General features: G+C 39.7%; 1 protein-coding gene across 1 annotated transcript in view; it reads right to left on the bottom strand.

Annotated features, from left to right (window-relative positions):
• Positions 1-84: 84 nt before the first annotated feature.
• LOC137124608 (sialoadhesin-like) overlaps positions 85-12,279 on the bottom strand; it is a 35,337-nt gene continuing 23,142 nt past the window's right edge. The window contains exons 7-13 of the mRNA XM_067499709.1: positions 8,596-8,631; positions 5,228-5,521; positions 4,645-4,911; positions 3,988-4,245; positions 3,403-3,487; positions 3,257-3,317; positions 85-2,232 (exon numbers count right to left, since the gene is read on the bottom strand). Of these exons, the coding sequence (XP_067355810.1) occupies positions 2,068-2,232; positions 3,257-3,317; positions 3,403-3,487; positions 3,988-4,245; positions 4,645-4,911; positions 5,228-5,521; positions 8,596-8,631 (1,166 nt within the window). The 3' untranslated portion in view covers positions 85-2,067. The remainder of the gene's footprint in view (positions 2,233-3,256; positions 3,318-3,402; positions 3,488-3,987; positions 4,246-4,644; positions 4,912-5,227; positions 5,522-8,595; positions 8,632-12,279) is intronic.

The following is a 12,279-nucleotide window of genomic DNA, read 5'->3' as shown; positions in this document are numbered from 1 at the left end:
TCTGCACTAAATGAGGATGTTTTTTCTCTTTTCTCTCACTATTAAGCAGAAGATGGAAAGGATGTTGAAATACAGCAGACTTCCTTCTTCTTTCATTATTTGTTTTATTTATGAGCAGTAGACACTTAAGTTAAACTAACATTTGACTTTCTAATAAAAAATATGATAAAAGAAATTTGTGTTGTGTATTAGCAAACCTGTTGCACAACACAATCACATTTACTAATGCAACTGCTGATGTATTTGCACTTTTCACACAAAAAAGTTAAATAAAGCAAAGCATTAAATAAACTGAGGTCTACAAGTGTAGCAGTGTGTCCTTTAGTCATCGTATCACAAAAACAATTTCAAACTCAAATGAAACAACATGCCTTCATGCAAAGTGTGAAACATTACTATGCAGCTAACACAGAAAAGAACTATATCGTGCATAAATACAAGATAAGAGCAGTTAAAGTGAGAAGTGACAAATGCAAAAGTCTGGGCAGAGTTTAGTATGTGGAAAAATTAACAGACATCACAGTTTACAGAGTTCAGACTCTGTAAAGTGACTTTATTATTAGCCATGTTGATGTAGGGCAGAGTTACATGATGCATTTCCTTTTTTTAAAGACAAGATTAACGGCTTAGTCACTGCAGACGGACTGAGTGAATAAAGGTGCTGAGCCCAGAATCAGTTCTTCTGGTTTCAAATACTTTCTGTGCTGACAGATGGGACATGTGAACCATGCAGCAGTTTTACTAAACAGATGATGTTTCTTTCCAATATTAATGTTTTATTGTATGAGTAGGTTTGAAAATAAAAGCTTTTGGTTTCTTTTTTCTCTGTTTACTCTGGTCAAAATGTCACATGATTGAAGAGAAATGCAGAAAACTAAGGCGTGAGAGACTCATATGAAAGTTAGTGGTAACGAAGCATCAACGTGTATGAAACAGTGAAATGAAGTGTAGGATGGTGAAATTCTGTTCATTTAAAAAGCAGTTTTAATGACTCGAAATCGATTTTCATTGTAATAAAATTTGACAAATCTGTCACAGTTTGCAGTTAAATTAAACAAAAAATGATCTGCTTGGCTGAACAGTTGTCTGAGTGAACTGATCCACACGTGTTCACTAAAGGTGAACTGGAGCTGGGTGTTAGCAAACCTGGAGGCCAATCAATGAAACGAGAATGAAGGTGTGATCATGATCATCAAGATCATTCTAAAGGAACATCCCATAATGCTCAATGAGGTTCGAAAGAACTTTAGAGCAACACCTTAAGACATGCAGACTCTCCATGTTACCCACAGTCTAATGGCATATAAGTTAGTTTAATTGGTGTCTCTAAATTGACCAGAGGTGTGAGTGTATGTCTCTGTGTTGACCCTGAGATAGATGGAGACCTGACCTGTCCAGGGTCTACCTTCCCCTTTGCCCTATGACAGCTGGGATCGGCTTCAGCCCCAACCATCACCCTACACAGGACAAGCAGTTGCAGATAATGGATGGATGAAGCTGATGAATTTAACAGATGTAGAAAGTACAAAGACAAAATAAAGTCAGTTACCCTGTTTTCTGCATTCACTGTTCAGATGAGGATCTGATGTATCTGACAGACATCTAAAGACAACTACAATGTCCATCATCATTGAATAAACCTATGAATTTTTTGAGAGATAACAGCAGTGGCCATTTCAAAGACCAAATGGTAAATTATTTAACTACTTTCATAAACCAGACAGTTTGTGTCCCATGTGCATCATAGTATGCTCTCAAACACAGCCTCTCTTTTGGTCGTGCTTTAAGTTTGATTGAACCTTTAGGGCTGGAACATTCCACACTGATATGAACACAATGGAATCTGATGAATAAGATTTAAACCAACATAGTGCAGTTCATTTAATGCGGCCCACATGAGATTTTACCCATCTGGTGGAAATCTGACGTTGCCTACATTCATCTAAAAGAAAAATAATAAACTGGTTCATCAGGGGTTGGTGATGTACAGTACGACTGGATTCTCTTCCGTTTCCTGACTTCCTACTTTAATCTCAGTCAGGATGGGGTTACTGTGTGAGGAGCTGCTCATCTCTGGGCAGAACGTTTACTGTTAAATCTGAGAGCAGTGTATTCAACCACTTCTTCCTTCTCCTTGTGTCTGTGGGGCTGAACTGCTCTGATGTTGGAGAACTGGACACTGGCGTATTGAAGGTGTTCCTGCTCTTTTAGTTGTCCCTGATCAGGTAGACACTGCAAAGACAAAAGTACTTCAGCTACAAAACTGACATGTGGTATAATGTGTTTAGTTTAAACTTCTGCAGAGAAAAAAAAAACATCATCTAGAGAAAAACCTAATGACAGAACAAATATCACTGTTTTCAACACACAGAACTTTTTCTCAGCACTTCATGCAACAAAACCAGATTGTGGACAGAGAGGTTTGACTGATGGAACAGGGTCGTGAGGTTAGGGTTACGGGAAATCCACTGGCCGAGACCCTAATATCTAATATTTGTGTGTACAACCCCGTATGCAAAATTCTTCAGGGATCAGTTCTTATGCAACTAGAAAAGATGCTCCTCTGTGTTTCTATTGGCAAATCTGGATCAAAGATGAGGGAAATCAGTCAGTTTAATGTTAATGAGAACCTGTGGCCTCACTGACAGGTGCAATAGAACTAAATTTAAAAATCATCTCTTTATTTTGAATTTTTGCTTTCTATTTGTATTTTCACAGTGTTTAGCTTTTCTGAGTTTGAACATTATGGAAAAAAGAATCAAATCTGATGCAGCACGATAAAGAAAAACTGGTTTTAGGTGAAAGTCCTGTTATTTTCCCTGAGGGAGGAAAACAGTACAAATGCTGTGTTGTGTTGAGCATCTGAATTGGTCGAGTTCAGATGTTCACTGTAGGTCCTGCATGTCAGAGACAGTTGGACAGTGTTTTTTTTTTTTTTTTTACAGTTATTTAACAGACCATCTCAAAAAAGCAGCAGGGTTTGTTATTTCTGGTAAAATCACCATGGGGATACAGGGACATTGAGACATTTATTTTGTATTTTTCACTGTAAGTTGTGATGTTTGAGGGAAAAGTGCCCAGTGACCTGCAGTGACTTTCTTTTTTGGCCAATATGTAAAATTGTGACTTCAGGGAAAACAGAAGTGTTTTCCAACAGCAAAATCTGTATGAAATCTTGTGTTTGCTGAGCTCCAGTGGTTTAACTCCTCACTTTGCTGCAGGGACGTACAAGTGTAAGTGTTTTAAAGAAACTTACCTGTTCCCTGTTTTCTGGTCTCTCATCAGGTTCAGACAGGTGCTTGTTCGTCCTCTTTTTTCTGAATTAATAAAGTGAATTTCAGAAATATTTGAGTGTTTAAATTAAATTAGCTAATAATGAGTTCGTGAAACAAAGCTGCTCACCTAATCCATAAGAAGACAAAGAAGAATATGACAAGCAGCAGGAGGACAGCAGTGGTTACTCCAGCAGCGGTGGATTTCCCAGTTTCTGAGGACGGATCAGAAGAAAAGACTGAACAGAGTGATTTTGAATAAAGACACTAAATCTGCTGAGTTTTTACAGGTTTAGGTAAAGGTGAGTATGTCTGAGCTTCTCTAATGTGGATTAGAGGCCAACTAGACACTTTGCATCAGAGAATAATAGAGATTCACTCAAACTGCTGCTGATCCTAAAATGACTTTTACACTTTGGAAGTAGTGAAATTTTTACTTTAAAGTTGGAAATTATTGATTTTCTTATAAGTCATTTATGTATAATGTATTAATACATCCTTGATATTTAATAGTAGAACTTCTACTATCATACATACACCAGCATCACTTCCTCATGTGTACTATTGTCCTAGTTAATGTTTTCATCCAAGACTGAGAAAACAAAGTTGTGCAGTTGTAAACTCACCATCACACGTTGCTTTATGACATATGGTACTGTGTGTGTGTGTCTGTGTGTGTGTGTGTGTGTGTGTGTGTCTCAATGCAAAATCTTACTTGTTACAAACAGATGTAAGGTGGAGTTCTGACGTCCTATTGTGTTCTGGGCTTCACAGTAATAATTCCCACTGTGTTCAGGTCTGAAGTCAGTGATGGTGAAGATCTGTCCTGAAGCTTTTGGTGAGTCTTCATTCTCCTTGTACCAGGTATAATTAGCTGCTGGGTTAGCATCACTGCTACAGGTCAGAGTCACTGAACTACCCTCCACTATCTCAGCAGAGGGACTCACTGACACAGAGGGAGGCTGTGGAGGATCTGGAGGAGAAAGAAAAATCAAATTCTTCACTGGACTTCACAGCAGGACTTAAAGGTACAATAACTGAATAAGATGTAAGAAATTACTGTTTGTCATGAAGGAAGAGGTGGATGGTAAATGGCTCATAGGCCACATGCTGTGAAGCTACACACTTTTGTTATCGCCTGTAAAAGTTTCAACTTGTTTGTGACACAGTGAAGAAAAAAATCATAATGAAAGAGAAAATCTTCCTGTTGTCTTCTGCATGATTATATGTCTTCAAACAAACTGCAGCGGCCACAACAGTTTATGTGTCTGCATTTTTTACAGTTACAAGAAGAAGTTAAAGTGAATAATTGGCAAAACATAAAGTTTTTGTTAATATTTAGAAAGTTGTACGTTTTCTTTGTTTTACTCACATTTTACATTAATAGAGACAACTTCAGATGTCCTCCTCCCCAGTTTGTTCTCAGCTGTACAGTAATAATGTCCAGAGGCAGAAGACTTGATAGATCTGAAGACAAGCTGTGGTTTTTCATGGATGTATTTAGGATCTGGGCCTTTTTGCTTGAACCAGGTGTAATTAGCTGCTGGGTTAGCATCAGTGCTACAGGTCAGAGTCACTGAACTACCCTCCACTATCTCAGCAGAGGGACTCACTGACACAGAGGGAAGCTGTGGAGGATCTGGAGGAGGAAACATTTGAACACAGTTTATTGTTTGTAGGATATGTATTATGATAAACCACTGTTCTCTGAAACAATATGAGGTTTTTGATCATGTAAGACACAAGACATTTAAGAGAAATTAAATTATTTTAACTAATAGAAATGAGGACATATGTATCTGTTGCTACATGTGTTGTAATAAGAAAACAAGTGTAGAAGCATCAGAAACATTCTAGATGGTTTTGTGACTGACAGCAGGCAGAGCTAAAGAAAGTGAGTATGATCAGCCAAATTATTCCACTATGTTTCTACTTATATAAGTTGTTTTACTCACATTTCACATTAAGACTAATGTCTCCAGATCTGTTCCTCCCCAGCTCGTTCTCAGCTTCACAGTAATATTGTCCAAAGTCAGAGGACTGGATGGAGGCGAAGACAAGTTGTGGTTCTTGATTAAGAGGTTGAACATTTAGATTTCCGTTCTCCTTGTTGACCACTGTTTGGTTCTTCTTGTACCAGGTGTAATTAGCTGCTGGGTTAGCATCACTGCTACAGGTCAGAGTCACTGAACTACCCTCCACTATCTCAGCAGAGGGACTCACTGACACAGAGGGAAGTTTTGGAGGATCTGGAGGAGGAAACATAAACATTTTCAGATAAATTTTCTTATTTTATTTTAAATTTACATGAACTATTGTTTCATGTATAAGTGTTGGTCTAGAGATGATGGTGTTTTGTTGTCTCAGATAAAAGTTGGACACTTTGTTACTAAACAGTAAAACCAACACTTAAAATAGAAGCAAACAAGACTGATTTCCCTCATATTTCTTTAAAGCAGAAAGGTTCAAGCACATGAACATCAGGGTCAGAAAGAGTCAGAAAGTCCTGTCAGCAGTTCTGAAGACTGGAGACAAAACAAATGATGCTGGGTCAGAGTCTTTGTGGACATGTGATTTTCTTCTAACTCTTCACAATGAATCATGAAAAACCTCTGACTGACTAATATTTCAACAAACATTAAGTTAAATGATGGTGTTAGTAGAAGTGTGTTGAGGAAACTCACACACTGAAGGAGACGGGAAAGTCTCTTGTCTTTTTACAGCACAGGAAATGCTGCCTAAGTCTTTGATGTTGCCTGAGAAATAATGAGATGTTTGTCCTTTTATTTTCTGTCCATTGTTGTACCAGATGTATGAAGGACGACCAGGTAGATCACAGCTGCTGTGACACTGCATCTCCACCCTGTTAGAACCTGGATATGATGCTGCTTTGATCACCTGCACACTGAGAGCTGAATGTGCACAAAGAACAAACATTAAAACATCAAATACAGGCAAACACACACTGATGTTTTCAGATCATAATTAAACATAGATCAAATTTTTCCAATTAATATTTTACCTGTGACAGACAAAGTGACTCCAGGTTCACCAGTATAACTTACTGGTTGTTGGTTTGTTGTGAACCTGAACTTGTAAACAGCTGAGTCTCTCAGTCTCAGGTCTGTGATGGTCAGAGTGCATTTGTTGTTTTCACAGTGAAAACGCACACGACCTGTGTAATCTGAGTCTGTTAACAGATCCACAGGTGCAGTATTACTCCCTTTGATAAACCATGATGTGTTTGTAACTGAGCTGTTTCCTGTGAGTGGGTATGTGTAGATGCCGGATATTTCCACTGTGGATCCTTTTATGGCACAGATCTCAGTAGAAGTGTAAGTCACTCTCCATCCAATCTGACCCTGTATCACTGTAAGAGAGAACAGCAGAAACCATGATCAGAACAAACTTGGATAAACTTCAAAATCCCCATTTATCAGATCTATTATCTGAAGATATGATTCTAAAATGTTGCTGCTCGTGCATCAATCTATCATCTCTTTGTATGTGTCAGGATCTCGTCGCACTTCCTTTTCCTGGACTTTTATTTTGTGGCCCTTCTCCTTACTTCCTGTCCCTGGTTCTTTTTACCCAGCTTTACCCTCGTTGTCCCTCATTGTTTGCATCTGTTTGCTCCTATATTTAAGTTCAGTCTTCCCTTCACTCCCCTGCCAGATCCTTGTCATTGTTAATGTGGTCACTACTGTCATCAATGTTGTCATTGCCATTGTTGTTACCCTCACCCACCCCATAGTAGACTCTGGACTTTTGGAAAGAAATACTTGACTTTGTGTTGACTCTGCTTCAGTGTCATTTTTGGTCTGAGGTTTGCCTTCTGTTTCATTCAGTGATTTAAACTAGCCTCTTGTTAATTTCCACTTGTTTGGCCTTTGTTATTTCAGGTATTAGTTATGCTTCTGTGTTTTTCTATTTGCCAGTGCTTTGTGTTCAATTTGTTCATGTCTGCCTCCTCTGAGTTTCTGTGCTCCCGTTTGTAAGTTTTCTTTGTCATATCCATGTTTTCATTCTATTTTAGTGGTTTATGTTTCTCATCAGTGTAATTTATTTGGCGTTTACCTGTTTGTTAGTTTCTTTAAGTTTTCCCTGTCTATCCATTCAGATTTATTATAGGCTTCAGATCCCTGTCCAAGGTTTTGGTTCGCTCAGTTCATGATTCAGTTTAGTTATCCTCGTGTTTCATGTTTGATAACCCTTAGCCTTTTTCAATAAAACCTGTTAATCAGTTCCCTCCCCCTTGCCGTCTCTTTACTTGGGTCCACCCTTAAACCAAAATCGTGACAGTAGGATCTGGCCAGACTGAGACGTGCGAGTGGTTTTCTTTCTTTTTCTTTTCCCTTTCCCGCCATGGATGCCACGAGGGCATTTATGTCCTTCTTGGGGCAAAGACCCCAGACACAGAGCCATACCTGGGTCTTGACCGGGTATTTAGGGACCCGTCTGGCAATCTGTCCTCCGGGTGTTGGCCCACGACGTAGAAGGTCCAAACCTCAGACCAAATAATTTGTCCCTGGTTCCTCCCAATCTGCCCCTTCTCCTGAGTGTTTTTCTGGGCCAGCTTCATGTCAGGTCGACAATCTCTCTCACGTGGTCTCGAGTGTCACAGACCAGTCTGCCACTGAACCACAGGTAGCTGGGTCCTCCCTGCATAAGACCAGCCACTCCAGCCCCTCCAGACCCCCCAGCCAGGAACCCCTCTACAGCCCCGCCTCGGAATTTACCACTCCAGCCATATCAGCTCAGGAAGCCAGTGAAAGGGCTCAATTCAAGATCATTGATGAACTAATGTCAGTTCTCTAGGCCAAGCTGGAGGCCTCCCTCCATGACCCTGCTGCCAGCTGTGCTATAGTTCAGCGTATGGAGGACCTTATTCAGTCCCGGTCTTGGCTACGGGACACGACGGCTGGTATCATGTATCTGGCCAGGCTAAGGAACCTCCGGGCCACACTGGGAGGGGAGCAGCCTCCCCTTGCCCAGATCAAAAACGTGTATTGATGATTAAACTAACAGTCCCAACAACAGAGCCCAAGAGAGACACATGAAAACAAACCTGAGATCAAAGATAACCAGGAAACCAGAAGGCTGAGAGTTCACTTTAGACAATTAGGACCTGAGAAGGAACTGTGGGGAAAGCTGGGTCTAAATACTGAGGGGAACAGGTGTAAATGTAATGTAATGGCTGATTATGAATAGTTAAGCTGGGGGAATAAGCTGGGAATTTACCTACATGTCCATTGAAATCTGCACCAATCACTTTTAACTCTTCTAACTCACATCCTACCTGTTGGTCATAACCACTAACAACATTGAACATCATCAACATGGCTGATACTCTTTTCATCTCTAGAACATTCCTCACAAACTCTTTCAGGATAACTCCTACTCCATTTCTCTTCCTATCTGACCCATGATAGAACAACTTGAACCCTGCTCCTAAGTTTGTAGCCTTGCTACCTTTCCACCTGGTCTCCTGGACACACAGTATATCCACCTTCCCTCACTGCATTATTTTACATTTACATGTAGTCATTTGTCAGACGCTTTTATCCAAAGCGACTTACAAGTGAGAAACAAGGCAGTTAAAATCTAAGCCAAGAAAAAAAAACATCAAAGCAGAGTCCTATCAGAAAAGTGATTACATTTAACGAGATGCAAGAGCAGAAAAGTAGTTTGGTGTTTGTTTTTTATATTTTTAAAATATTTTTAATAGATTTAAGTGCATAATGTGAATCATGTCAACCAACTCTCTAACCTTCCCTGTCTCAGTCCCAACATTCAAAGTCCCTGCTGTCGGTCCTACATTCTTGGCTTTTTTCTTCTCTCTCTGCCTACAAACACACCTTCCTCCTCTCCTTCTTCACCCAACAGTAGCCCAACAACACCCTGTAGGTCAACAGCACTGGTGGTGGTCTTTTTTAACCCGAGCATGTATTTTGTTGGATGCCCTTCCTGACACAACCCTCTGCATTTATCCAGACTTGGGACTGGCACAAGAAGACACTGGCTTGTGTCCCCTTGTGGTTGCATTTGTTGGTGATACTGTATGTACTTAGTGTAAATGAGAATGTAAATGTGCTCTGTTTAATGAATTTGTTGGACTGAGGGGACATCACACATCCTCTATGGCAGGAAGAAAAGCAATAAGAGGGTGTCAACCAGTTACTGGTTATTTTTATTTCTGTTCACTCTGTGACCAAGTTGTTGCAGGGTAAAGTGTTAAAACCACAAAGAATTGAAGTGAGGTGAGAGAAACTGTTCACAGCAGATACTTTTTAATATAAAGAGCAAAGCAACATCGCACTGAGATCAGACATGTACACAAACAAACTACAACATAAGACAATGTTGATAATGAACAAAAAATAAATTAGTTTTGGTGTTTTGTGAGGCTTCTCACAGCATTTGGTGTGTGTGTGTGTGTGTGTGTTTGTGTGGGTGTTTCTACATTTGAGTTGTTCCTCTTGTTGCCATGTTCATCGTCCTTCACTCTGTTTTATAGTTGAAACTAAGTTCAGTTTACAATAAAAAGTAAAGTGAAACACTGAGATGTTGCTTATGTGAAAAAGTACTGCACTGTCATACTTGTGTAATATTACCTACAATACCTGGTAACAGTGTCTTGTGTATCGGTGCATGTTGTTCTTATCATCTTAGTTTACTCTTTTTCTACTATCTGACAGTGTCTTGTCTACATGGTTTGGGTTTTTATGTTAGTTTTATCTGATCTGTCACAGATGAACTGCATTTAGATTTAGTTGTACTATGACAATAAAGTCATTCTATTCTATTCTCCCACATTTATACCATTTCAGGGAAGTTTGAGGTTCACACAGCTCTCAGTCACTCATTTTCAAATACAGCCCAACAAATTGACTTGTACATGTAAATGTAGATGCACAGTACCTGACACAGAGAGAAGGAAGACGACAAATCCACTCGCTGCTGCTGTTAAACTCATAGCTGCTCCTCATGTGTCTGTGTGACTCTAAAGACAATAGAACAAGTTATAAACAGGAAGTTCATCAGTCACATCATAGAAAAACCCGACGAGGACGTTGTTTGTAACGATGTCTTCCCTCTGTCACAGCGAGTACAAAACAGAAATCATGATGTAAAAATTCAGAGGACTTCCTTCTTCTTCACATGATCAATTTACATGAAGAGCAAAACACCAGTAAACACTAAAGTTTAAACAACATTTGATTTTAATAGAATTTATATAAACAAGAGAACAAGTTAATAGAGTGACGGTTACTTTATTGTTACCAGGGTTGACGTGGGCTGAAAGTCACATGATGCAGTCAGCAGACAGTTTAAATTGACTGTCTTCTTTCTTTCTTATGAGAAAACATTACATGTGCTGTCACTGTGCAACACAGAGCACATCAAGGACCACCATCAGTTCTTCTGGTTTCAGTTCTTCGTCTGGTTTCAAGTACTGAACTTCATGTGTAACAGTTCTGCTTTGTGTTTTCTGTCAGTGGTTCCCAACCCTGGTCTTTAAGGCCCCCTGCTATGCTTATTTTCCCACCATCTTTGTCATCCCCACTAATGGTTACCTGGATCAGGTGTGTTCAACCAATCGGAAGCTGGAAGACACCACTTTTTCATTTATTTCACCTGTTGACATGTAATTACAAGGATTTGACCAGCAGATGTCAGTATTTTAAATGTTAAATGCTTCAAAACAGTGAACCATTTTCAGCACAACTCCTTCATATTGATTTACTTTTTTTTGGAAAGCCTATGTTTCTTGACCAGCTGACCTTTTTGTACATTTATTTCATATTTTATCACTTAAGCTATTTGCAGATTTGGTTTTTCACCATAGATGTTTGTCTTTCAGCAGTGGAGGTTTTAAGCCACTGTTCATGGGGTAGGAGCACAACACACACAGTAAAAAGGCTGTTTTTAGGATACTAAATTTGCAATCATGTAAAATGATTTATTTCTACAAAATATCTACAAAAACGGACTGGTGAGGGGAGCATGTTGAAGAGCACCTGGTGACTAGACCTTCGTCCACAGGGCTCAGCTAACATGGAACCACAACCTTACACGACAATGGTAGCAGTAGCAGGCAAGGTCAGGAGTCTAGTTTCGTACTGTGATAGAAAATTCCCAGGTATCTTTGCTGTAAAAGCTAATGTTGCTGAAGTGCAGGATGGACCAATCAGCCACTGGCACTGTCCCTCCATTCAGCCAATCAGACAGGGCATGTTCATATAAGACACAGAGATCCACACACAGGCAAACAAAACTGAACTAAAAAGCAACAAATTAAACATTTGGTCAGAGCCATAACAGAGGTAAAGATGAGCTAAACACAAACATTGTTCGACACATCTCTGTCCGACGCCTTGTTGAGATTTGGAGGGTGGGCATGTTGGGGCCTCTGGGAGCTATGATTACCCATAATCCCCTTGTCTGCGTAGGTCTACGTCGATGTTTGTGTGTCTCAACAGAGAAGTAGAATTCTGCTAGTGAACTTTGACCTAATTTGTTTCCTTGAACAACCCTAACAGCTTGAGTGGACAGAATGAAGATGAACTCACAAGAGGGAGAACTGTCTTCAGTACAAAATGTCTGTGTGTCTTCATATCAGCAAAACCCAAAGAACAGGTGTCACTTAACATTAAACTAAAAACTTGTAACTACCTCCACAGAAAAAACTACCTCAGTTCAAAATATATATATATTTTTTGCCTGAAATTAAGTGTCTCTCTAGAGTTGTACTTCCTTTCTCTATGAGGTCATTTTCTCCTCTGGGTCAACAGCATCTGAAGAAAATCCCATTTGGTTGAGACACGTGTGACAAATCTAACTATGAATTTGACTTTGACCTGTTTCTTATGTGCAGGAGACTCTAACCTGACTGGACTTCACAGCAGGTCTTCATGCTCCTGTTTTCACCTATGAAACATGAATCTGACTGGTGAGGAGACATGAGCAGATCAGACTGAATGGACTTTATTCATGGAACAAGCAC

The sequence above is a fragment of the Channa argus genome, chromosome 3, assembly GCF_033026475.1.
Source record: "Channa argus isolate prfri chromosome 3, Channa argus male v1.0, whole genome shotgun sequence".
In the NCBI taxonomy this organism is placed as follows: domain Eukaryota; kingdom Metazoa; phylum Chordata; class Actinopteri; order Anabantiformes; family Channidae; genus Channa; species Channa argus.
This window is presented reverse-complemented; position numbering and strand designations above follow the sequence as displayed.